The sequence below is a fragment of the Taurulus bubalis genome (assembly GCF_910589615.1).
Source record: "Taurulus bubalis genome assembly, chromosome: 11".
Lineage (NCBI taxonomy): Eukaryota > Metazoa > Chordata > Actinopteri > Perciformes > Cottidae > Taurulus > Taurulus bubalis.
Window position 1 is genome coordinate 24284211 of NC_136599.1, and position 27827 is coordinate 24312037.

The 27827-nt window shown below is 42.4% G+C and overlaps 1 protein-coding gene across 1 annotated transcript; it reads right to left on the reverse strand.

The window, feature by feature from the left end:
• Positions 1-5910: 5910 nt before the first annotated feature.
• LOC306743380 (serine/threonine-protein kinase SBK1) lies at positions 5911-8045 on the reverse strand (the record flags this gene model as incomplete). Its single annotated transcript, XM_079225884.1, has 3 exons — positions 5911-6576; positions 6817-7019; positions 7883-8045. The coding sequence occupies 3 exons, from the start codon at positions 8043-8045 to the stop codon at positions 5911-5913; spliced, it is 1032 nt and encodes a 343-aa protein (XP_079082010.1).
• Between the last annotated feature and the right edge of the window lie 19782 nt (positions 8046-27827).

A 27827-nucleotide genomic window follows, 5' to 3' on the forward strand; every position in this document is an offset into this window, starting at 1 on the left:
CTGAACGGCGAATACGAAGCTACAGCCAGCAGATGGTTAGCTTAGCTTAGCACAAAGACTGGAAACCAGGGAACACTGTCCGCAGGTATCAAAAGCTACTTGGCAGTTGGGCTGTCGCCAAGGCAGTTTCTTTATTTCAAGATTCAAGATATTTATTTGCCGTAAAAAGTACATTTGAAATATTTGAGCAATGCTCACTGAGTCCGTTTAAAAGGAAAAACAAGAAAAATGGCACAGAGGTAAAGGTAATAAGATACATTTAAATTACATTTAAATAGTAGCATTCATAAGTTAACAATAAATATATACAATATAAATACATTTGAATTTGAATCAGATTTGACTTTTTGTACCTTTTTTTTCACACTATCTGGCAAACCGGAAATTTCAGTGATAAATTCCACCATATTAACATGGTCAAATATATAGTATTTACTATAGAACAAAGAGATGCTGTTAGGCGTTTTTTTTTTTCATTGGACAAACTTTGGCCAGCCACAAAAACTGGAAGTATCCCCTTGCGTCCGGTCTTTATGCTAAGCTAAGCTAACCATCTCCTGGCTCTATAGCTTCAGATTTACCGAACAGACAGGATAATGGTATTGATCTTCAAGCAATAAAGCAAATTTACACACATCACTGTGTGGTATTCGTTGCACTCTATTTGATTCTTATAAAACTGCAGTGTCATACAGTTCACGGTTCAGTCGGCGCATCATGGCGTCGGCTGTGAAGCAATCCGTGTCTTGTGGTGGCGCTCCATTGTATTAGCCTAGTTAGCCTCGTGCTAACGGCAGCTTTCTGCAGCACAACATTACATTATTTGCCGAGACTCTGTGTGTGTTGTGGTGCCACTTTTATGTTTTATCCTCCGCTCGCGTCAGGTGATGTCCCGGAGACGCCGAGAGGTTTTGGAAACGGCTCAGATGTTGAGTATCAAACTGTATGTTATGCATGTCAAATATAGTTTGATACACAGCACAATAAGCCGTTTTCGCAGAGCGACGCAAGATTGCCCGAAGTTTACCACTGCTCTCATCTCTCACATATCTTTTATTTAATATAATGTATTATGTTTAATGAATTAGTTGTGATGTTGCTCTGCATTTAGCACACATAGCAGAGCGGTCCCCTCAGACGACAACAAAACCCTTAAAAAATCCAAACTATCTGGCTCTGCAAAAAACATTTTGAATATAGTTTCATCTCTGTGCACTCTAACATTCTCTATAATCCCTTAAACATCATCATAGTGGAGGCATAGACAGAGCAGCTGCTCGCTACTAATGTTAACATGAGTAGGGCCATCAGCGAGAGACCGACAGACACACTGGTGCTGCTTTCAAGAGACTGACAGACCCCGCTAGAGCCCACGTGGTTACTGAGGAGTTAGCCAAGGGCCAGTGAGATCACACAGCCAGCGATACACCCAAAGGGACTCATTTAAAAGCAGCAGCCCCCGTGTGATATGTAAACATCACGTCCAGCCTCCGTGTCAGGGGCCTTGCTGAGGGATCAAGATGTGGGATTAGGTCTGCTGTGCGGCTCGAGCTGAAATCGATACGGAGGAGACGAAGGGGTCTGTAAGCCAAGGCGGGGACGTTTTCATTCGGTCTCAGTAAGCGTTCAGTCAAATTTGTACAATTTTGTGAAGTCTTCCGCTTTGTTCACGACAGGACGGATCCCTTAGCAAACTCTGTGATCTGTGATCCTATGACCCTGCTTCCATCTGGCGTCACACTGGTGTTTTTTTTAGCCCTTAACATCATGTTAAATGTATCATTTCCCCAAAAATACCATTGTTCTTAGGAATGACTGTCAGCTGGCCGCTGCTTTGGTCCAGACTGAAACAACATAGAAGACCTTTGACGGTTTGTCTTTATCTTGTGTGCATTTTAGTTTGAATCTTTTATCATCATTTTCAGAGGTTGTTTTTATTTTTGTTGCATCACTGTCACATCCTTTAAATGGAACTTTTTCATGGAAGAACAAAGAACCGCTTGTCTTGGAAGGAGTCGTCAGGCGCCTTGGACCAAATGTTCCTATAACCTCATGTTTCAGTTATGCATCCAGGACACTGTGATGCGTCTCCTCTGCTGGCTCACATCTCTTGTGGTCCTCAATTGGACCAATCGGTGTTGACACAAGTTTCCTCGGACACCTCACGGTGACGAGCCATCGGCTCAGAGAAAGGCCCCAGTTGTGGTGATTTTCCATAACAAACAATATGGTATTAAATAAATAAAATATATATACAAATAAATAGAAAAACGGTGAGTGTCTGATTGTGGTAATAACTCAATCAGTACAGGAACGACAGGAAAGTGGCTGAAATCATGAATGCAGACTCATAATTATAATAATAACTCATAACTGAAACTAATGAGCATCGAAACCATCAAAACTCCTTTGTTTAAGATCGGGGCGAGTAGTTTATGTACAAATGTTCATGTGGGGATGTAGTTTCCCCTTTGAGGTGCTACAGTTCACTTGGGTTTGTGGTAAACTGAGGTGTATTTATTTTAATATAATATAATGTGATAAAATATAATGTATGGTTAAGACTCAGCTGTAACTAGTGACTTTATTGACAGTTTTAAGTCAACATTTAATAAACAGTTCACAACACATTGTCGGCAGGTGTTCATGACTGTAACTCCCTCTGTGGTCACCATGAAGGGCCAGAATAGACCTTTATGTGTCGCAGCGCATGATGATTTGCCGACATGCCGTTTAAGTACTTGAGTATCAGAAACACGGCAGCCTTGTAGATGAGATAAAAGGAGGAAGTCCATATATATATATATATATATATATATATATATATATATATATATATATATATATATATATATATATATATATATATATATATGTATATATGCTTAGAGCTCTTTTATCAGGGGACATTTTTCACAAGTCCATAAGATTTGCATCGCAATCTTGTCTCCGTCCGGTAATCTCTATTACCACTACTGTCACAGTCTGTGTGTGGGCAATGAGCTTGACACGTAATGAGTCTTCAGAGGCAGTGACTCCATTTTGAAAGTTTACTTAACAAAAATAAAGTTACAAGAATCATTCAGTGCTCAACTTGGCACAACGGTCAAAAAACTGTCTTGCTCTGCAGACTGATTAACCTCAACTGAGGGATATAGGCTCTAACGTAACTTAAAGGAGCATTTCAACATTTTTTTTATAAATCACTAAACACATCTTATTAAGTCTATTATGGCTCTTACAAGATTAATACACGCTGGTTGTAATGCTGTGTTACACTGAACAGGTGTGCAAAACATTGTTTCATCAAACACTGGTTACTGTACGTGTGTGAGGGCCAGCACAGAGGGCTTTGCGGTCACATTTGACTTGGCTGTTTAAGTGTTTGCGTGACAGGCCTGGACGTGCAGTCGAGCCCAGGGGTCAGCTGAAAGATGACCCTGGTTAGCGTAACGCCCCAAATATGCTGTCCTGAAAGCACCCGGGAGATTGTTGAATGTGACGGGGCTGAAAAAGGTCAGTGAAGTAGGTGAGCGGGAGCGAGAACACAGGTCATGGTTCTAACTTCAAATGGTGTAACGTGATACCTGTGTCGAAGAGAAGGGATGAAAAGAGCAGGAGTAAGCGATGGATGCGTTGGTTTTTATTCATGGGGCGGCTGTAGCTCAGGGGGATGAGTGGTCGTCCCACAAGGTAGCCGGTTCGATCCCCAGTCCCCCCACAGCTCACATGTCGAAGTGTCCCTGAGCAAGACACCCAACCCCCAACCGCTCCCCGGGCGCCTCAAAGGGCCGCCCACTGCTCCCTATCCAGGGATGGGTCAAATGCAGAGAAGAATTTCCCCAAGGGGACTAATAAAGGATACTTTCTACTTTCTTTCTATGCTGTCACCATGTGACAACATCAACAGACACGTGAAACGGGGATGGGAAGGGATGGGGTTAGAACTGTTTACGGAGAAATACGTCCAAACCTGTGCACACTGCAAAATGCTTTTTGATACATCGATTCTATTGTAATATTTTGCATAATTTCCACTGTTGATTTCTTAGCATACCCACCCATTTCTGAATTTTGCAATTTTAAAATGTCGTGCCAAAATCTATATTAAAAAAACTAAATAGAACAAAAAGTGACATACATACTTCAATGTAAGCTATAATACTGCTTCTGAAAACTATCTCGGTAAACCAGCCACTGTTAAATATCTCAACATGACTTATTGGTCTGTGCAGCCACAGAGAAGGAACCGAGAAAGCTCAATGTGATAACTTGATAAAACAGCTCGACCAAACTCAAACGTTCTGAATATGTAATGATATCTGGAAAACATTCACGTGTGCCATGCTAAAGAATACATCTGGAAATAAAAATAAGTGAATAAAAGAACATATGTAAATACAAAAATTCGAAATATGAAGAGAAATACATACAACAAAATACATACATTTAAAAAAAGTAGATATATAAAGAAAAAAAAGAAGAAAAAAAAGATGTCAATACAAAAATTGTGGAAATATAAAGACAAATAACAAAAGAATAATTGCAAGCATTTATTTATTTTATTTACATTTGATTATTCAAAAAACACATTTAATTTGTGCATGTAAATTACTCTATGCTTATTAGTGTGGACAGTAGACGCAACACATTTATTAATTATTTTATTTATTTCTCTTTATTTCTACATTTATTATCTTATTATTTTACAGAATTATTCTTCACCATAGTTTTATGTTGCCATGTACTGTATAATACTCTTTTGGTTAAAATGTTGCTACAGCACTTTTTCTACATACTCAGAGCAGAACAGGAACTGACACTGAAATGCAGTCGCACAGTCTTGAGCAGAACTTTGTACAGAACTATTGCAAAAAACAAAGCAAATCTGCCAAAATAAAGAAACAAATTCATAAAAACAAACAAAAAGTTCATCCACAAACAGTTTTGAGACACACTACTTGTTTACAATTGATGACATTTTATACGATACTCATACACTACATTTCAGAGAGCAATATTGCACATGTTACATTAATCTGACAGTTTTAGTTACATCGCAGATCAAGATCATACAATCAAAACATTTGATCTAGAAAAAAGATATGCTCTCATGGGTCAAAATACCCAAGCGGCATGACTCCTCCATTAGACCCAGAGACCAACCAGTACTCCCACACAGGAGCACCACCTGGTCCCATCTGAGGGCAGCGTAAACTAACATTATGTCTTGAAACTAGATTTTGACACAAGGTCCCTCTACAAGACAGGTCACAATGCACTATGGTACTTTTGTGGTATGCAAGCATGAAGTTGTTAAAATCAGCTCTGTCTTGACCAACTAAGCAGCAAGATCCTACTTTACTTTAATGCATCAGTAATAACATTCTAATTACACAACATGTAACTATTTCTATTTTTAATATGTTAAGTCAGGCTCTTCTCATCCAGCATTCGTAGCCAACATAAAATAATGCACCATTATTTGTAGGTATCCCACTAATTATTTTTGCATGTTATCCCTGTAATCTCGGACAATCTCCGACAAAACGACGGAAATTGATTCCATACAAACCGTAATATGAGAATACATTGGTTAAGTAAGTAAGCATTTTGCTCATATTACTTGAAGTACAATTTTAAATGCAGGACTTTGACTTAAATGATGGATCTGAATATATATTCTACAGAAACTCCAGCTTCTGTGGACTTCCTGTTGCCGTATGAATCCTCCTGTCAAATGTGTCTTTTAAATTGACACAAGATTCAGAACAATGTGTCACCATAATGTAAACACCATATGTTGCATCGGTGCAAATCCCACGTCTGACACCAGGCACCACTGATTGTGTTTGTGACATGCTGTCGAGGCATATAGAAGCTACAGCTGATATAAAATGCAATCCGTCACTAAGCATTAGGCTGTACTTCCCCTTCACCATACCCAAGATTATTCCCGGAGGCACTGACCTTTTCCGCTGATGGTTGCTGCCCGATCCCATTTACCTTCTTAAGCCAGTCCTTCTCCACATACGCTCTCACTACCCCCACTGTACACCTCTTTTCTACATCTGGGGCCAGGAGCTTCCTGAACATCTCCATTGCCTCCGGAGTGAACCGTTTCCACAAGGGAGGAACGTCGTCCTCCGTGTTGGGTCTCTCCTCCGTTCGGCACCAGTCCGCGAACTCCTGGTAGAAGTCGTCCGAGTCCAGGCAGCACTCCCAGGGGAAGTAGCCCGTGAGGATGCAGAAGATAACCACCCCGAAGGCCCAGGTGTCCAGGCTGGGCTCCACGCTGAGCGGAGGGGCGGTCACTTCTTTCTGGCCCTCCATCAGGGCCACGGTACAGAGCTCCGGGGACATGTAGGGCAGAGTTCCCGTAATGAAGCGTATTAGAGTGCCTCTCTTCTGAGCCAGTCCGAAGTCTGCCAGCTTGACCTGGCAGCAGCGATTGTCCAACAGGAGGATGTTTTCAGGCTTGATGTCTCGATGGACCAGGCCGTGGCTGTGGATGAACTCCAGAGCACTGGCGATCTGGAGGACACATCGTTTTACAGAAGATTCAGGGATACCCTCCTAGAACAATCAGACAAAGGGGGGATGGGGCTCTTTGAGTCATTTTCAAAGGAGTCAGAATGCACTGCTTAAAGAAAGAAAGAAAGAAAGACAGGATCCAAATGGCCAGCCTCTGGACTTTCTGACATACGTACTGTGCACAGGGTCATTGTTACACATTTCATCAGCTGCCTCAACCCATTCTTTGTGATTTCACCCGGTATAGTCTTTGAGTCTTGTTTTTGCCAGTGTTTTACTCACCTTTGGCTGGATGACAGCAAACAGATCCCTCCCGATGACAAGCTCCTGGGCGAAGCAGTAGTGCTCATTTGACTGGAAGGCAATGCCAAAGAGGCCCACGATGCAGGGGTGGCAGGACAGGTGTAAGGAGATGCAGTACTCTCGCAGAAAGCCCTGCAGCTTAGTCGAAGCCTTGGGCATCACTTTCAAAGCCATGGGAGTCCCTGCAGATCATACTCTACGTTATCATCACCACTGTCCATGCACATCTTCTTTATCCTGCTCGAGAGTCAGTAATGTGACCTCTTCAGTGAAACTGTGCTGAGTGCTCTAATGATTATCTAATGCATCATTGGATATCTCTTCTACAACCTTAAACTTAATCCCCCCAGAAGCCCTCATTCCAATGCTTTTCAAATTCAAAGCCTGCAGGCCTCGAGCCAGCCAGATTCCTGACAGCCCGTGCTTCGCATGCTGCTCTCTCCTTTGTCTACGCCGACCCGGTCAGCGCTCCACTTTGGCTCGACTCGTGTCCTTTTCTAGAGTTTGAGGTTTCCGTCAAAACAGAGCACTCACCCATCTTGTTTTTCTTGTTTTTCTCTCGAAATGCTATTTTCCCTCCTCTTCTCTGTTCAATGTGATTGCTCCAAAAAAGTCCATCTTTCTCGCTCCTTTAGCTCTCACTCCAGTTCAACTTTGTATGCTACGAATAATGACGAATTTGCAGATTGGAGTGCTCGTTCATTTTGGGGATATTCTGCACATTTACGCAAAATTCTAACTCTGTTACAGTTAAAAAGAATGATGTAAACAAAGATTTGTTTAGTTTCTGCCATTTCTCGTATGGCTAAAACATGTGGTCACTCACTATTTTCTTTTAGATATGTTCAACTTTCTTTCTTTTTTTACCGCAGGCACCTACTAATGCTTGAGTCATAAAACACATCAAGTCCTTGTGTTCTTCTGGGGAAAAAGAGGGCTTCGGGTGAGCAAATGTAAAATATTTTATTCACATGATTAAATCACTGTAATTGGTGATGGAAAACAACTAAATTACTTCAAGGCTGGAGGATATTAGAAATCATACCCCTGAAGCGATGTGTGACCAGGAGCACTTTGCCGTATTTCCCTCGGCCGATCTCCTTGATGATGTTGAAATGCTCCTGGATCTCCAGCTGACCGAGGCTCTGTGCCGTCAGCTCTATCAGCTCGTCGATCAGGCTGCCGTCAGCGAGGCCCAGCTCAATCATCTCTACCACACACGGACAGGACAAAACCAACACTTTTCCACAAGTCTTAGGGGTATGAACCAATACAGAATGTTAGCCAGTACAAGCTCCGTTCAATTCTTTTTGTTTTCATAATGTTTATAACACATTGTTTGGTTTACTTTTTGTTGTTTAGCCTCTTGGATATACCTATTAGAATACATTGTACCAAAAAAATATTTTTGATAAATAACTGAACAAATCACTTAGGTCCTCCTGTCTGTTGCTTTCCATTTATATAAAATGACCACTAAATAAAAACCATGTTAATAAACGTGATAATCTCTGGCACCCTGAAGCTCAAATTTAGAACAAGTTAACACTTTTGATTTTGGACTTTGGATTGAAAACGTTGTACGTCGTACAAACTAGATCTAAATGAGAACATTGCAATAGTATTTCATTATTAAATTACACAGACAGTTTTTAATTATTTGATTATGTGTTTATGAAAGAACATTTCATGCTAGATTTACTTTAAGTTTCTGTTTTGGGTGAAAAGCGATTACATTGGCTTCTTTGACAATTACAACACCATGAATGGGTCTTGGTACTGGTGGCCCAGTGGGGAAGACGTGTACCAACTATCCGCAGAGTTTCTGGGATCGGTTCTGGCTGAGGACCACGGATGAAGGAAGCATAAAAACGGTCAGCTAACCTCCGTCATTTTCAGACTCAGAGAAATCTTCCTATTTCTCTGAGTCTGTATAAAGACATTTGAGTTTGAGTTTTAGTACACATTTAGCCAGTGGTAATTTGTCCATAATTAATCAAAAATAAGAAGTGCATTATAATGTATTACATTTTGTATTATATCATAACATACATATTGTGTTATCCTGTTATTAAAATCAGCTATACGTTATCGTGATTAGATATTGATCAGTGTCACGTCTTACCTTTTTTCAATTGGTTCCCAATATAGTCACTGAAGTCTGAAAACAGGCAAAACCAAACACACACACACACGATGACTCACACCACCATGCTAACAGGTGGCAAAATCCAGTTTATCAATATGTAGAAGTGTCGGTTGAATGTCAGTCCTGTCTGTCTCCACCTTCCCTGCTGCTGCTGCTGCTGCTGCTGGTCGGCGTGCAGACTGAACCTGGGAGCTTTCCACTGCCGCACGCAACTGCTGTGATAGGGGCATAGCCCACTTTGACAGCTGATTACAAACTGCCTCTGCATAGGGCAGACACACACACACACACACACACACACACACACACACACACACACACACACACACACACCCTACATACAGTAATCAGCTGCACACACATGCAGATGTAAGTAATGCATATGAAAAACATTGGCATAAACTTTGATAACTGTCATGGGTCTGTCACCACGATGTAATAAGCTGATGAGTGCGCACACACACACACACACACACACACACACGCAAACACACGCAAACACACACACAGATGTAAAAAAAAATAAACTGGTAAAAAAACTAGTACTGTAGGGAAATATTTGTCCCTAAAACTTTGCAAATGTATTATTTTTCCCCCCTACTTATTGTATTTAATCTCTGACACGCATAAACCCTTTTTCCAGAAAGCATTTTCAGTGATGCGATGTAACATTTATGCAAGTGCTCGGTACAAACTTTACTCAAATGTATCATCGGCAAGCTACTTTGACAGATATACACGAACATATGATCCCATGAATTGTTAAAGAAGAAGCTAGCTAAGAGTTTATGAAACATGTCAAATTAGCTCCACATTGATCCAGAAATAAAGCAGTACAATCAGGGGTGTTGTGCTATTTGTTGAGGTACCGGAGTAACATATAACATGTAACCATGTAAGGGCTGTTAGTGGCAAGTGTCCATACATCAGGTCGACTAGAACAGGCCACATGATCACATGTTCGACTTTCATCATTTAGAGCCTAATAGCTTCTGATAGTACTTTTACTAATTAACATCCTCAATACAGTACTTAATCATTATTTTGATCTGTTTCCTGTGTGGTAATGCTACTTTTACTTAGGTAAATTATCTGAATTTTCTTTCCACCATTCCACTTGTTTTTTGCTGGGATTTATTGCCATTTTGACTGAGCTTAGATTTCAGGTCTAAGTAAATACATGATGCAACACATGGGTCTTATGCTCTGATTAGCTTACACATCGCACTCAGACATACTAACAATGGTAAACACGGACATCTTGCAAGGCTCCTGCCACACTGGTTTAGTCAATATCGGGAAACACTTAATGCCATCCCACATTTGGTCAGACTCATAAAGTACAGTTGTGTACTTTAACTGTAACATTTATCAGATCTTGTGAAAGAGATAATAGAATATGAGCGTTTCTGGGGAGCACTACATTTTTCCAGTTCCCGAAGAAGAGCAAATACAAGTTGCTGTAGCAGGAAATGAAACATCCTATCCAGTAGGTGAGCTTGGGTACCGTTTACATTTGTACACGCACATAGTGCTTAGTGTTTTCAGAGAGGAGTTAGTCAGGCCTAGTTTTGTTGTTATTGAGTTTAAAATATATCATGTTACTGGTTACGTCTACTCTTGACTCTTTCACATTCTTTTGTTGTGTGTTATCGTCTCAACTTTTCCCCTTGACTAAAAAAGGGGGACGTGACACAATTTTGGGGCTCATCCGCGATATCCCCTAAGCAGAAAGACAGTCAAAGGTGATGAGTCATAGTAGCTGTAGCATAGTGTGTAACAATGAGTTTGGCTTGCAGGACTAGTTTTGAAAGGGCTGATTCATGACGCAAGGATGATTTATTGTATATCGCAGCCCACATTGACATTTCTGTACAAAAGTATGGTGTTGAACCAGAAATAAAAAATAAGGTATTGGAAAACCTAATAGTTAAAGGTCCTTGAAGTTCCATTTAATTCAACGCAAACTAAAGATGAGGTTAACAATGTTCCTTCTTCTGCTGGACCAGGTGCTTTCTCTGTTCCAGATAAAAGGTTGCACCTGCTCCACACCTGGGGGAAATGGTTGACATGGTTGAACACAGGGCTTCTCCTGCAACGTTGCCTCTTCTGGAGCCTTTCCCCCCCAGAGACTATAAAAGGGGACGTAACAGGGTCACACAATACAAGATCTGATCAAGCAATCTGCGTAACTCTCCTTGTAGTTATGCTTGTTGATGTTGTCGTTGGCACGTGTTCACAAAATACACCCATGGTTTCCACACGTCTTGACTATCTCTTCACAATTTTACATAAATAACACTTTTGCACCAATTTCCAATGCCTACTTGCCTGTGATGTCTGGCTTTTGTTGGGGAGCTCCAATTGTCCAGGCTAAAGCTGTGTAGTGTGGAGTAGGCAATATAGAGCAATTTGAATGGATGAGACTTCCTGTCTTGTTTTTTTGTGTGGTACTTCTGAATAGCATCATCTCATCTGCAAACAAATTCAAAATAAAGAAGAACTGCGAGAAGGAATCAAAAGATCGGGCTTGTTTTGAGAGTGTCAAATATGTCTTTAAAAGTCTTTCTTGGAAGAGCCAGACTCTGAATGTTTTTTAATTTGCATGCCAACCTCCTTATCATATTGAGCATTTACACTATTCTACACTACTCTGTAAATGTTACACTGATTATCTCACAATGTGTTTGCAGTGTTGGATGAATGTGGACGTGAGAATAACATTGAATGCTTGTTGATTAGAACTTTCCACTTCAACACATGGCCCTGAGCAGGAAGCCATGAATGCACTCAAGCTGTGGCACTCATACAGACAAATCCCCCAAGGTGTCGGCCATAACTCGGGCAGGCCTAATGGGGTGTTGTCTGCACCTGTGTGCGAGTAAGTGTGTCGTTGTCTGTGAGTGCGTGTGTGTTGGCCGGTGTTTCATTTACGGAGAACTCACTCAACACTGTGACCTCTGCTAGTTATTCTGGGGGCACCAAGCGCCCACAGGAGCAGGATACAAAGAAACGGATACTTTGGTGTGTTGGTCTCTGCAGGGCTGTGGTGGGTTAATGAGGTATCGGTCACTGCACTCGAGGGCTGTTGGCTTTCCCTGGTCATTTTGTTGGAAATAACTGGTATCAAGCTTGGATTATTTTGGGTGACCCATTCAAGGAACATGGATTGACGTTCTGAATTTTCAAATCGACTCATTATCGTCTGAGACAAAGTTTAGATGAACCTTTATGTATCTATTTTTTCTCCTACATAGATTCTAAAAGCATCGTGTTGTGCTCTGTAGCAGTCCATCAACATCAACCCTCTGCAGTGCTCAGCCAGGCTGTGTGGGGCTGCCGTGATTAAAGATATGTTGTGGAGCGTGTTTTGAAGTTTGTGATCCTCATGTTACGCTGTCACCACAGACATGGAGTCACGTCATATTTGGGATCTTTTACATCCCAGGATGGTGCAGAGTCTTCGAGGCGCCAGACGGCGGTTCCATATCCCAACTTCCCATCCCATCATGGTACCTCTGCTGTCCTCATAGTTTCACAGGAATGGAATTACAGAGCTGTGACAAACCAGGAGTTCTTTGGCAAACATTTTGAGATACATTTTAAGAAGATACACCACGGAGTGTAGTTTCAGCTGTCAGTGCAGGGATATCAGTGAGAAGAGCATTTCTACCTATTTCTATCTATTTTCCACCATTAATATTGGGCAGGCATTCAATATGTTCTTGTTTCTGACGTGCAGTGAAAATGAAACCACGACTATCAATTCCAAAACTAACTGGAGGAAATATTAACCCCAGCTAATGATTGCTCCAGCCTCCACATCATGGATAGTTCATCAGAAGAAATGAGGCCAATGTTTTTTTTAAAGATGATCTGTTTTCAGCTGACATACCTTTGGAGACCTTTATCAGCTGGCGTGTCTTCAAGTTCACAGTTCTCTGACGAAATTGGTGAAAATCTTACAGGAACACTTTGTGTAGGATTGCAAACAAGCGTAGTTTCTCAAAAGTCAGAGTCGGATTCGAAGATCAATATCAGTTTCAGCTCGATGTGTTTGCCTACTTCAAAGCCTTGGAGCGAGAGAAACTGGCTGAGCTCCATCAACCGGGAAGAAGAACACCTTAAATGAACTCGACTGTGTTATTTACACGTTGTATCTTGTAGGTGTAAAAGTAAATAAGACATGGTGGTTTCTGGAGGACACTTTCATGTCCTGCTTCCAATCTCAATAAGATTACATCCAAAAACAAGGCTGATGATATAGCGGACAATGTTGGCTATGACACCATAGAGCTACAGTAGTAAGTAGTCGTGCTGTCATGGACATGTTGCTACTCTGAGCTCTGGTGGAGAGGACAAATGATTTAACCTTGCATGGTAGCTGGATTCCCACGATGTCACAAGATCCTGCAAGAATTGCTGGATCATATATCACACGAAAATCCATCTTATCAGACTCAAGCAATGGATTTGTGTGTGGTGAGCTAGTGCACAGACCAATCAGCATCTCGTGAGGAGCTATTGGCAGCTACGTCCGTGTGCTAGGTGTGTGCAAGACAACACAGAAAGGCGTCTGTTGTTTTAAAAAAGTACAGGCTGGGAAACTGTCCCATAGTCATACTTCTGGCCGAGTGCTTTGAACAAGTTCAGACTGACTAAAGTATGTGAATTGGTAGGGGACACTTTGGCCCTTGGCACTCTACTACATTGAATGGCAGTAGTTACTAATACTTGTTCATTAATAATTATTTCCATGATAAATACACAATAAATTATAATATTAGCCGTTGTGTTTTAAGGTGTGGTGTCACAAGGACCCGCTACAATACTTTAATTGAAGTTTTAGTCACTTGGGGACAGCTCAACAAACTGTCAGCACAACATTGAAACACCAATCACCTTATGGAGATTATATAGCAGTTGCCTGCTTCGGCTACAAATCCAGCAGACTTGGTGTAACAGTAGCATTCATTTTTCATATAATGTTTCTGGTCACTAGATACATGGTTTTGGTCTCCTCCAACTCTCCAGGGAAATATTTGGCTTTTTCGAGCCTACATTACCCACTATGTTCACCAGCTACTGGAGTTTCTTACTTTGTCAGCTGTTTTGTGCTGGGCAGGTACATTAGTGCACGTTGGGGCAACTGTAGTTGGGTTTAGGAAACTGGAAAATAACGGCTGATAAAGGAACCGGTAATGTTTGGAGCTTATCAATATATATTCGCTACGATCTTTGATTATCTAGGGGCCATTTGAATGGGTTTGTTGGGTTGTAGTTATCTCAGATTTCCCCTTTCACATTCACATTTCAATTCCTCTATTCTTATAAAATATGGATAAAGCAAGTTAAATGCATCAAATATGTAACATTGCGACTGGTACAGAATATAGTTTAGCTTAAAAAAATACCTTAAATAGTTAACATTTCCCTCAAACTCAATTTACTTTTACTTGAGGATCTGAACCATGTATCCTCAACTGTGAGCAGAACAGGCAGCAGAGGTTTTGAACGGGGAATTCCTCCCAAACGGCACATCTGACACAGCTGTTCTGAACGGCAGCCAAATCAACAGGAGTTCAAGGCTCGAATGTTAAGACGAAGAAATTTAGCCCTGCGTGAAATCACATTAAGACGTCATCATTTCCAAGCTTATCATAGCCCATATCTGACAGCTGTTCTGAACTCCGGCCAGACCTTTCATGTGGACTTGTGACTTCACTCTTTTGTACGTGCTCAAATCGTCCTGAACACAATGTTTTCAGCCACTTGGCGAGTTGACAGGAACTTTATTTGGATGTGGCATGTGTGTCGGTGCATCGTGTGCAAGAGTGGTTTTGCCCATCAAAATATTCATTAATCACGAGTAATGATTCGTGGTATAGGGTTCTTGGGCGTGAGAAACTGCATCTTCGCCGTCCAACCCGTGCTGACAGATGTTTTATCTTGTACATCAATCACACGCACACATTTGTACACAGCTTCAACATCACATATTACATTCTTCAGCTGCTGCTTTTGAGATCTGAAGGTTTCTGATTATTGCACCCTCCAGAAGGATCATCCGTGTAGCTGTTGTTTTTATTGTTGTCCTTATGTAGCGGTAATCCCTGTTGGTTGATTTAGTATCCATGATTACAAAATGATTAGCCTTCATAATCAGTTCATAGACACTAAATATGTGTTATGGTAACACAGTATAAAGTTACCGTATGCAGCTGTTTGGACATTTTAAGAGGTTATGAATCTATTCATCAACAACTTTTACTTCTTCCATAAAGTATTCATCGCAGGTGAATACCAGCAATCTTATTTAACAATATATATTCATACACATTACATAAACATGATGAACTAATCCTAACAAATGTGTCTTTAATACATAATAAAATGCACAGACTTTAGTTTCATCGTGCGTGCCAAATAAATAGTAATCAGAGCTCACTAAGTAGTAAGTAAGAATACCTCCGATGCAATTTGTAGATACAGCACTCTGATGGTCAAACAAGGGGAGGTGGTCAGTGGGCCTTAATATAGAAAGGTTAGTCAGTGGATGGAGTGAAGGGATGGGGTTTACAGCAGTGCTGGTGTTGATGGAGTGGGAGAAGACAGGCTGCTAAGATATGGTTACAGACTGACACGCGGCTTCACGGCAGAGCTTTCTGTACCTCTGACCTTGTTTCCCAGTTCATCAGCTGAATTTGACAACACATGTACAGGGTTTCCAATCGGATTCTTCAGATACCGATCAAGCTGCAATTATTAGTCATTGACGACACAAGTGCCAAACAAATGTGACAAATCTGACGTTCTCATGTCATTGAAAATGTATTACTATGTTTTTTTTCTGGCAACTGGCAATGGGATCTTTTGATTATTATTTCAAGACAATTTGTTAATATTATTTAAGACTAAACAGTTAATCCTCGTGACAAATTAAATTGTAGGTTAACAATGAATGATGGAATAATAAAACCTTCCGGACCCTCTTGGGGTTGCAACCCTTTACATAAAGGGCTCCTCGGGATGCGGGCCTCAGTCTCTGTGGGACCTTTGGGACCGTTTTCTCTTTGATGATGTGCAGAGAGGTAAGTCACTTGGTCATGGACACAAATCATCTGGATGGTTATGGAAGTGGTTGAAATGAGCAAGCATTTGACATCTGAACAGTCCAAATATTTCGAAATGCAAAATGGGCAAGACAGAAAAAACAACTGCAGATATTGTCTGCATGTGTTTTCATAAAACTAACTAGCAGAAGCAGTCTTTTCGTCCAGCTCCGACAGACGTCTGACGACCAACCGGCGACGCTCCGTAGACTCTGAAGGGGATTTGGAGCAAGTCTTGGTCCAACGTTGTGCAATAGTGATACTCGTTACCTGCACAGGTTGGAAAGAGATATACGTTTCTACAATTATACATATTTCGAAGAAAAGAAACTGTGCAGCTAACATTGGCAGATTACATTAGCAAGGAACCCTCTAGGGATGCAATGTTGGTCTGTCAGGCTATCAGTTGATCATCAAAATATCTCAACAACTATAAGGGGACACGATATTTGAAACCGGCATTCATGGTCCCCAGGAAGGTGTATCCTGATGACTTTGTTGATCCAGGCCTTTCGTCCAGCAGCTTCAGCAGGTCGAAGTTTTCAATTATCCATTTAAGTATCTCAGCATGAATATGGCACATTTCCTTCATGTTCGGCAAGGGAGAACACTAAAGACACCCAATGACAGTTCCTGTTGTCCCAATGTGGTATCTCCATAGCAGTCCCGGATGGGTCGTTAGCAGGTGTCTTAAAACGTGCATTCTCTCTACTTACCAGCAAGGGGCAGCTCATCCGGTTGTAAAAAGAAGTCTGGTTGTATAGAAGTCTATGAGAAAGTGACTCTACTTCTCTCTTGATTTATTCCCTCAGTAAACATTGTAAACATGAGTTTATGTCTCAATCTCTAGTTTCAAGTCTTCTTCAATACAGCATGATGTTCATTTAGTAAATGATGCTCCATTTCACAGTCAAATAGACCATAAAGCGAAATGTGCATTAGGGCGGGGCAGGTTGCTGCAGCTTCCAGCGACGTATACAGCTGTATTCACTCCTCCGCCGTATTTACTCCTCCGCATTCCAAATATGGCAACTTCTATTCATTGGTTGCAAAAAAAACAACAACATGGCCAGGGCCATAAATCCAAGATGGCGACAGCAAAATATCAGAACTCAAGGCTTCAAAACGTCAGCCCACAAACCAACGGGTGGCGTCACGACCACTTATACTGTCTATGGTTGTTTGCTTTTTTAGGAAGCACAGGTAGGCTACGGTTGCTTATGGCGTCATGGAGAGCCTACACATGTAGCTGTAGGTACGACAAAAACTCTCTTAATGCAGGAGTATTACTGCAGCCTCACTCTCGCTAAATGTCGATGATGCCTGCTACTTAATGGCTCTACGGTGTTGTATGTCCCATCTAATCTCAGTATTTCTGGAACAAAACCGCTCCAAAGACCTGACTGTGTTGAATGACAAATTGAGCTGTGATAGCAGCACAGGTGGCTGGAGGGAGAAAGATACACGATGGCTGGTGCGCTACGTCCTGGTTGGTTTACAGAAGTTATGTTCAGGATGCATGTTTTGATGCCTCCTGGGTTCTGCCAAGAAAAATATCACACTATGGAATGAGGTGCAATGACCAGGACGGTCACGCCGGAGTCACGTTTCAACATGAACTCTCTGATGAATTCAAAACAGCACCCACACAATGCTGTTCCACTCAGGCCTACAGCTGGCCTGGCGCTAATTGAGATAATTGCGTGGCATGAGGCTGAGCCGTCGATATGCCTGTCCAGTTATTCCGATCGTGGGTTAACATGGTAGCACGTGGATTCCGTAGGGATTTTTACAGGGAACGGAGAACTGGAAATTTATCCCGGCACATCACGTACGCCGCAATCCCCCCGGAGGTCTACCAAGCTGCTGGATACGGTGTGTTGTGTTGTATCAACAACTACTGTTATAGTAGAGCTGTGTGTCTGGTGCGGTGAAGCTCTAAGAATAGCTCGATGGGAGCTGATATTCCGTCAACTTGGCCCGTGGGAGTGTGGCAATACTCAGAGGGAGGTGGCAATATCAGAGAGAAGCCTCAGTCACTGAATCTTTGTTTATAGTGTCCCATTAAAAGAAAAATATTTCACAACTAACTAACATGCATATATTTATATCATTGGGACAGCACTGCCAAATGTACTATATGCTATATATATATATATATATATATATATATATATATATATATATATATATATATATATATATATATATACATATATAATATACTTAATGAGAGCAGCACATCACAACACAAAATACAAAATACATTGTACTTATTAATTTGAGAGAGAGAGAACATAACTCCTTCTGTTCTTACCTTTCACAAGCCCTAGACATACAGTATACGCTGCATCACTGCTTACCACATAGTGCAGTGAATCACTAGTGAATGGCCTGTGTGATACAGTAGAAAGTTACAGAACAAGCAAGTAAGAGGACCTTGAATTCATTTATTATTTACTTACTGAAGCTGAAGATGAAATAGGGCAAGCGCCAATAGAAAATATAATTTATTGTGCAGATGTTTTTGTGTGATAAAATAAAAAAGAATGAACAAAACAATTTCCAAACAAGGTCCACTTACAAGCTTGTTCTGGAGCTTTTGATCAAGTCACAAAGTGACGGGGTCTAAATCTCAAAGATTTTAATTTAAATAATTGTCTGTTATGTCACCATCTATTGTCCAAGGAGGTCAACACAATGGTGATTGAGCCTGGGGCCGTGTGGCCCACAAGTAGAAATGATATATCAACCAGGACTGAAATCTTAATGATTGAAATTGAAGTTTTAATTAAATAATGGACTGCAGCTAGAATAGGTCAAGACGACTCCCTCCGCTGATGAAGACTGTGAGATACTGTCGAAGGCTCCAGAACACGTAAGTGGGCCTTGAGTTCAGATTGTTTTGTCAATGTCTAACAATGGTTTGGGATTACATTAAGGGATGTTGTTGTAGTTTTTTTGTTTGTTTTTTAACTTTTTCAAATCAAAATGCTGTCAAAATCAAATGCCGAATGCTCGACGCCACCACATGGCTGAAAACCGATTATGTCTTTGACACCTTCCCCATCGACTCCCAGTTTAGTTCACCTAACAAGCCCCGCCCCCCTCCAACCCCTTCTTCCACCCTCCTTCATGGGCCAAGCATGGTAAAGCTTTGTAAGGTGCCGCCTGGTTTATGAGCTCCGAAGGGGAAGTATGAAGAGAGCACTGACCTCCATCGTGATGACACCGGGGGCGGCTTTTAAATCCCCTGGGTTTGACCACGGGAGATTCCTCCTTTTATCTTCTCTTTGTCGAAGGCTGCTGGATGACACTGATGATATCTGGAGTTATAGTCTACAGCACACTGACACACCCACACACACACACACACACACACACACACACACACGCACACACACACAACCATCGGATACAAAACAAGAGAAATGCTGCCACCTAGTGACGCTTAAGGCAAATACAGTCTACCTCGGTCTACATATATGCAGTGGTTTACAGTAACGAAGTAGAAATACTTCGTTACTGTACTTAAGTAGTTTTTTGGGATATCTGTACTCTACTTTACTATTTATATTTCTGTTTACTTTTACTTTACTACATTTTGCAAAGAAAACTGGTACTTTTACTCCGATACATTTCCCCTGTAACCTTCGATACTCGTTACAAAATCAAATCTTTAGAAAAAAACACATCCGGGACTGGGGTGGAACACAGACTCCACCAAGCAGGTTTGTTGAATCACAATATTATGCATTTCCCTCTACATCCTCTAGCCCAGCGCTCACAAACCTTTATGCGTCACGGACCGGTTACGTGAAGACAATACGTCCACGGACCGGGTCCGACCTCGGAGAGACGGGAGACAACGACACCCGACGTGTGTTCTTTTGTCAGTCTACTGACTCTACTCCTAACTAAACCTTTAGTCCAGTCTACTGACTCTACTCCTAACTAAAGCTTTAGTCCAGTCTACTGACTCTACTCCTAACTAAACCTTTAGTCCAGTCTACTGACTCTACTCCTAACTAAACCTTTAGTCCAGTCTACTGACTCTACTCCTAACTAAACCTTTAGTCCAGTCTACTGACTCTACTCCTAACTAAACCTTTAGTCCAGTCTACTGACTCTACTCCTAACTAAACCTTTAGTCCAGTCTACTGACTCTACTCCTAACTAAACCTTTAGTCCAGTCTACTGACTCTACTCCTAACTAAACCTTTAGTCCAGTCTACTGACTCTACTCCTAACTAAACCTTTAGTCCAGTCTACTGACTCTACTCCTAACTAAAGCTTTAGTCCAGTCTACTGACTCTACTCCTAACTAAACCTTTAGTCCAGTCTACTGACTCTACTCCTAACTAAACCTTTAGTCCAGTCTACTGACTCTACTCCTAACTAAACCTTTAGTCCAGTCTACTGACTCTACTCCTAACTAAACCTTTAGTCCAGTCTACTGACTCTACTCCTAACTAAACCTTTAGTCCAGTCTACTGACTCTACTCCTAACTAAACCTTTAGTCCAGTCTACTGACTCTACTCCTAACTAAACCTTTAGTCCAGTCTACTGACTCTACTCCTAACTAAACCTTTAGTCCAGCCTACTGCTTAACTTACAAAGTTGGATGTTGAAATGGACGCACGTTTTCGTGACCTCAGACGGAACATCTTGACATGTGTCAAGGGGTTACGTCTGAGGTTACCACAGACGGATGTCTCCGGTCCTTTTTCACAATAAAACATCTTTCCGGCCTTGAATTTTTTTTAATTTAATTTTAATCTTTCATTCATTCTTTCTGTGCGGCCCGGTACCAAGGGCCCCACAGACCGGTACAACCCCTGGTCCTTGGTCCTTGTGGCCACAGCACTTAAAAAAATACACTTCATAATTCTCAAAATTCTGACCCTTTGCTTTTTTATTAAAATCATGTACTTGTACGTGTACTTTCAATACTTAAGTACATTTTATATCAGAAAAATACTTTTGATACTTAAGTACAGAAAATATCAGATACTTTAAGACTTTTGCTCAAGTAGTATTTTAATAGGTGACTTTTACTTTTACTGGAGTCATTTTCCAGTAAGGTATCTTTACTTTTACTCAAGTACGGCTTTTGGGTACTTTATACACCATTGCATGTATATATATATATATATATACAGTAGATAAACTTTGCACCACATTCAACACGAGCCCCCCCGGTGTGATCCTGGCTCCGTCTCCGTGTGCTGGAAGACCGGGAGAGAGAAACCGGACCGCTGACCGGATACCTCGCTCGGGATTCTCTGCGTTCTGCGCACATTAACATCTCAGCTTGCGAAATAAGAGTCGGCCTGAAAGTAACCGGAGCGCTGACGTCCCCCCTGCGGCTCGCGTTGCAACAACCGGCCTCCGTGAAGCACATGTGAATACTTTCATGTGGTGTGAGGAGTGAGTGTGTGTGTGTGTGTGTGTGTGTGTGTGTGTGTGTGTGTGTGTGTGTATGTGTGTGTGTGTATGAGAGTGTGTGTGTGTGTGTGTTAGTAGGAGAGGGGGCTGTGCAGTATTACAGAGCTAATTTAAGACGTTATATTTCCTATAAGTGTGTGCGTCGCTGTTGTGTGTTAGATGAGTGTTTTATTTCACTTATGCGTTCAATGCGGCGTGCTGCATTTGACACGTTTTGCTTGCAAGACGGGAAAAGTTGATTGAACTACATACAAATGTGTTATATTAAATAAATGTGTCACTGCTGTCAACATTTTCCTGTTCTAGACAGTCATATTTTTGTGTTTTTAGTTTTCTGTTGCAAAGAAGTTGTTGTATTTGAAGTTAAAGCAACACACTATTAAAATAGTAAACTAGTAAAATGGCACAATAAACTGTAAAGGAAGGCCCCCAAAAAAGGGATTTTAAGACTTTTAAGATTTTTTCCAGGCTATTTGTCGGATGGTTATTAATTTCATCACAAGCAATATTGTGCTTTGTGCTGAGTGCTAATTAGCAAACGTTAGCATGCATGCTAACACCCTGTAGCTGTAGTTTTCTGCTTGAATCATGATGTTGAGTTTAGTTATAACAGAACTATAATAAACTTTCATGATAAACAGAAAAAAAAGAAATCCTGTAAAAGAAAATTAATCCAAAAGAAAATACATGCAATAAATATACAAATAAATACTGAAAATGTATAATTAGATCATAATGATAATAATAATACATACATATATTATTTGTTATCTCGTATCCATTCAGTCTTTAGTTGACACACTGTATAAGGTGAGCTGTAAGTGCAACTTTAGGAAAACCTAAAAACTTCTCAGACTGTTGTCTTTACAAGTTGACCCATCAGAAGGAGGAGGGGCTTAGGGGACATACGCCGTGTAACAAAGACCCCCATGTTAGGAGGACGAGTCAAGCATCGGTCATCGGTCCTGCTCCATTTCCCCCAGTCGGCTCCTCAGCGATGATGGCGCTGACAGGGAGGAGGAGGGAGGCACCGTGAAACAAGCTCTGTTTACCGGGCCAGGACTCACGCTCGGCTGAGAGACAGCGGGTGGGGTCAAGGCCCTGAGCGCTGACTAAAATTGTTCTTCTGGTGTGTGTGTGTGTGTGTGTGTGTGTGTGTGTGTGTGCGCACATCGGTGGCATCTTGGCCGGTATCCCTCTCTTTTACAATCTTAGAGGAGAAGAGTAGCGAAATTGAAGTGACAGGACCTGCTGCATCAAACGCACACACACACACACACACACACACACACACACACACACACACACACACACACACACACACACACACACAAGCGCACACACACACACACACACACACACACACACACACACACAGTCCACCCCCTTTAGAGGACATCGTCCCATTGATTTACATTCATTTCCTGGAGGCTTAACCTACAGAGCTACTTGACTAAACCTAAAAATGTGATGATTTACACTAGTAAAAAAGTCACAAAATGTTTAGTTCAATTTAATCTCAAGTGAACCAGGAAAACCATCGTATGACAACGTATACCAGTACGTCCAAATGTTTCCCTTTCCTATAGTGTATTTTAGTTGTATTATAGTGTATATTGTATATTTTTCGCCATTATGAATGCTTTACTCCTTGAGGCCGCTCTGAACACAAGCACGCTGGCTTCCCATTTGCCTGTGATTGGAAATGGGAACTGGCCGTTTCTTACTGGGAAACCTGACTCTCTCGTATCCAAGACATTTTCCAGCAGCGGCTCCGCACTCGGCCTTATTGTTGTCAATCACACCTGTAAGTGAGCACAATGGATCCGTGATTGGGTCTCCAGCAGAGGCTGCCACTCTCAGTAGGACAGCGCGCCGCCCAGTGGACAAATAAGAACATTTTAAATGAAATGACACATTACAAAAGTCATCCAGCGGGCCGAACCTGGTCCTCGGGCCGCATGTTTGACGTCCCTGGTGTAAACAGATATGTCCTCATAGCAGGAGTAATACACACACACACACACACACACACACACACACACACACACACACACACACACACACACATACACACACACACACACACACACTCTGACATCTCCACAGGGTCACACTGAACTGACACACGTACGGTGCTGTGTCAAATGTCCTCTGAGGGTGAGTTGACTAAAATCATCATTTTCCACCAACTATTTCATATGTAGAAATGTGAAATCAGTCAAAAAATTAAATAAACAATAATAAATGGCGAAAAATGGAATTCCCCTTTTGTACTGGTTCCAAGGGGCCCCGAGGGGCCGCGTCAGCTCGGTTAACAGGCACAGTGGGAGGTGAAGCTCTGAGTGACAGCTCCACAGTGAGCGGCGTCACCGACACCACGCGCCCGGCCTCCGGCGGCTTAACGCTTGATCGTCATGTGCGCAGAGAGGTCAGCGTGTGAGGTCACCCTGACACTGGAAGAGGGGGTGTATTTGTAGGGCTGTTAAATGGCACACACAAAAAAAGAGGAAGAGGACTGTTTTGAAAGTGAAATGCGGCGGGGTTTGACTTCTGCAGAAAGAGGAACTGCCGTGCGGGGTTACTGGAAAGGGGCCTCCTCTTTCCCACATGTGTCTTCCCCTTTTTTTTTTAAGTACGCAGCTTGGCTGCTTTCAAATGTACAATTCAGAGATTATGTAATAAATATTCCAAAATGATCAGAAGAAAAAGAGACAAAAAACTGCACACACTTCAATAGTGTTATTTTTTCTCACTCCAGAAGTCTCCACTCCAGCAGCTCTTACATCCAACAGACTTTCCAGTTTCACTCCTCCGTTTTTACAGAGGGGTATGTTCATACATCATTCAGAGCCTCATTTATACAACATCTTATTCTTAAAAACATATAGAAAATGTAATGTGGACAGAAGTTATAAAAGTTATAAAAAGAGATATCCCAAATACCCTCTGAAAAAAACAAGCATTTTGATGCTTTATCTGGTGTTCATACTTCTGTTCTAGAAATGCTTGCATATTAGCATTTAGTGTTTAATAATATATATTTAAAAAAGACAACCGAATGCTTAATGCAACTTATCAACTGGGGAAATGTCATGGTGCCATATTAGTGAAAGCTTTTGCACTCTTCACCTGTCTGCATTAAAAGACACATTTAAACCAACAGAGGGCGCTCTGATACAAGCAAAGAGAGCACCTGAGCAAAATTCTGGAAAGAGCAGTGGCCGCCCAACTCCATCAATATATGGCCAACCATGAGCTCTACGAAACATTTCAATCTGGTTTCAGACCACATCACAGCACAGAGACCACCCTCATCAAAATCACAAATGACCTCCTCATCGCTGCAGATTCTGGTCACATCAGCATCCTCGTCCTCCTGGACCTCTCAGCTGCCTTCGACACAGTCTCCCACACCATCCTCCTCACCCGCCTATCTGACTACCTTGGCCTCACCGGTTCAGCTCTCTCCTGGTTTCAGTCCTACCTCACAAACAGAAAACAGTTTGTCACCATCAGAGACTCCAGTTCCACCCCGGCCCTAGTCAACCATGGCGTACCTCAAGGCTCTGTGCTGGGACCCCTCCTCTTCACCATCTACATGCTTCCCCTTGGTCAGATCATCCGCCACCATGGTCTCAGCTTTCATTCTTATGCTGACGATACACAACTATATCTCAGCACCAAACCATCCACCCAGCTACCCCCACAGTCACTTGTAAACTGCCTACATGCAATAAAAATCTGGATGTCATCAAACTTCCTAAAACTCAACAGCAACAAAACTGAGCTCATGGTTGTGGCTCCCAAGGCCCTGCTCCGGAAGGTTGGAGATCTCCACCTGGACGTTGACGGCTGTTCCTTCTCCCCATCCTTGGAAGTCCGCAACCTGGGTGTCATCCTGGACCCAACACTATCATTCCAATCTCATATCAGGTCCATCACCAAATCCGCCTTCTTCCACCTCAAAAACATCTCACGTCTCCGGCAATCACTCTCTGACTCTGTGGCAGAAACCCTTATCCACGCTTTCGTCACCTCCCGTTTGGACTACTGCAATGGAGTTCTGTCCGGGGTTCCCAGCAAAGCCCTGGACAGGCTCCAGTATGTGCAAAACTCGGCTGCCAGGGTTCTCACCCCCACCCTCATCCACCTCCACTGGCTTCCGGTCAAGTCCCGCATCACCTACAAGATCCTCCTCCTCACCTACAAATCCCTCAATGCCCTGGCTCCTCAGTATCTATCTAACCTCCTCCACCCTTACACACAGTCCCGGAACCTTCGATCCTCAGGCACGGGTCAGCTCTCCATCCCTCACACAAAAATGCGAACTTTTGGGGACAGAGCCTTCAGTGTGACAGCCCCCACACTTTGGAACTCTCTCCCCATAGAGCTCCGCAACACACCATCTCTGGACACCTTCAAAAAACACCTCAAAACTCACCTCTTCACCAAAGCCTATGTCCTCTAGCTACTGTTGCATTTGTTATGTTTATTTATGTCTTTGTTAAGCGTCCTTGGGTTTCATGAAAGGCGCTACATAAATCCTAGCTATTATTATTATTATTATTAGAGCACGGCAACGTATGCAAATGTGTCTCATCATCATTATGTGCACCCCACTAAAGCCGCACACACACACACACACACACACACACACACACACACACACACACACACACACACACACTCCATCCTGACCAATAATGGCAGTAAAAAAGGAAGGATAAGCTCTAGATTTCAAAAAATGGAAACGACACGAACAAAAAGCAGAATAGGGAACAGACGGTCTTATCTCTACCTTCCAGAGGGCGACGTGGTCACGGCTGCTTCTCAGAAGTCTCGTCACGCGGGCCCCTTCCTTCCTCCTCCGTCCGGTTTTGAGGAACTGAGACGACCTCAAGATGCAAACGATCACCTCCTCATGTTAGTTTGTGTGTTCGCCATTTTGGCCCCTGAAACCCTTCGGGGGCCAAAACCGCCCCTGTGCTCTGCACAGGTTATTGCCCTCAGGAAGGAGATACGAGGTACCACTTTTCAAGAAGGTTAGACTAAAAAAGTCTTTTGTCCATCAATCGACTTTGATGCTAAACCGGAGATAGGCGGTGGACAATGTGCTCTTGACTATCTGTACCCATGTATGTAAATTTGTTGTGTTTCAATGTGTCATGTCAATGTGTGTAATTCATGTTTTCTGTTTAAACATGCAACGGCTGCTGGGTCGCAAGACAAATTTCAGCACCAGCTGACGAATAAAGTTCATATCATATCATATCATGAGCACATGCAGGGAGCGGGATGGAAGAGCTGCAGCACCTGTTTGGCTTTGTTTTGATATTTAGTCTCCCGTTTATTTGCATATTTATACTGGAAGGATGTTTGCATGAAAAAAAAAGAAATACCTGTAGGGCCAACTATCAACCTGGATTGTGAGCTGTCCTTTTACCATTGCTGAAGGTCCCTATTACGGACAAGTGTGTGTACATCTACGTGTGTGTGTGTGTGTATTTGTGTGTGCATGTGTGCGTGTGTGTGTGCGTGCGTGAGTGAGTGAACTCCACGCCGGTGCGTACAGCTGCGATGAAAGGCCACAGAGATCTCGCCCCAAGCCGCAGGGGAGAAAACAGGCCCAAAATGGTTAAACTGGGTTGCTCTCTTTGGATTGCGGGGCTGCAGCGTGTTTCCTTGGTAACGGAGGGAGGGAAAAGGTGGGGGGTGACTTTGGCCGCCAGCTCGACCCTGTAGTGTAGAGTCACCCTAAATATACACCCATTTGCTCTCGCTCGCTCCCTCTCGTGCATGCATAGTGCATAGTGTCTGTCAAGCGTGTGCGTGTCGCGCACACGCTTGACAGACACACATGCATCCATTTACAGGACAGGACAGGACAGTGCGTGCTGCAGCCAGGACCACATGCCCATATGTGGACCTGGCTGCAACACGCACGTGGTGCAGAAAACACACACACACACACACACACACTTCCAACCTGTTTCTGGCAGTTTCTCCCTCCCCCCACCTCTAGCCTTATGCAAGTCTAACCTCTCTCCAGGTGCATAATGAGTTAATATACAGTAGTGGAGTATGTGTGTGTGTGTGTGTGTGTGTGTGTGTGTGTGTGTGTGTGTGTGTGGGTGTGTGTGTGTGTGTGTGTGTGGCCTTGTGCCTGCTGACTGGTGTGAATTCTAATTACATAATAATGAGCACATCTGCGGGGCAGTGTAGATTAGTTTGCGGTTGCGTGTGTGTGCATGTGTGCGTGTGTGTGTGTGTATATGCT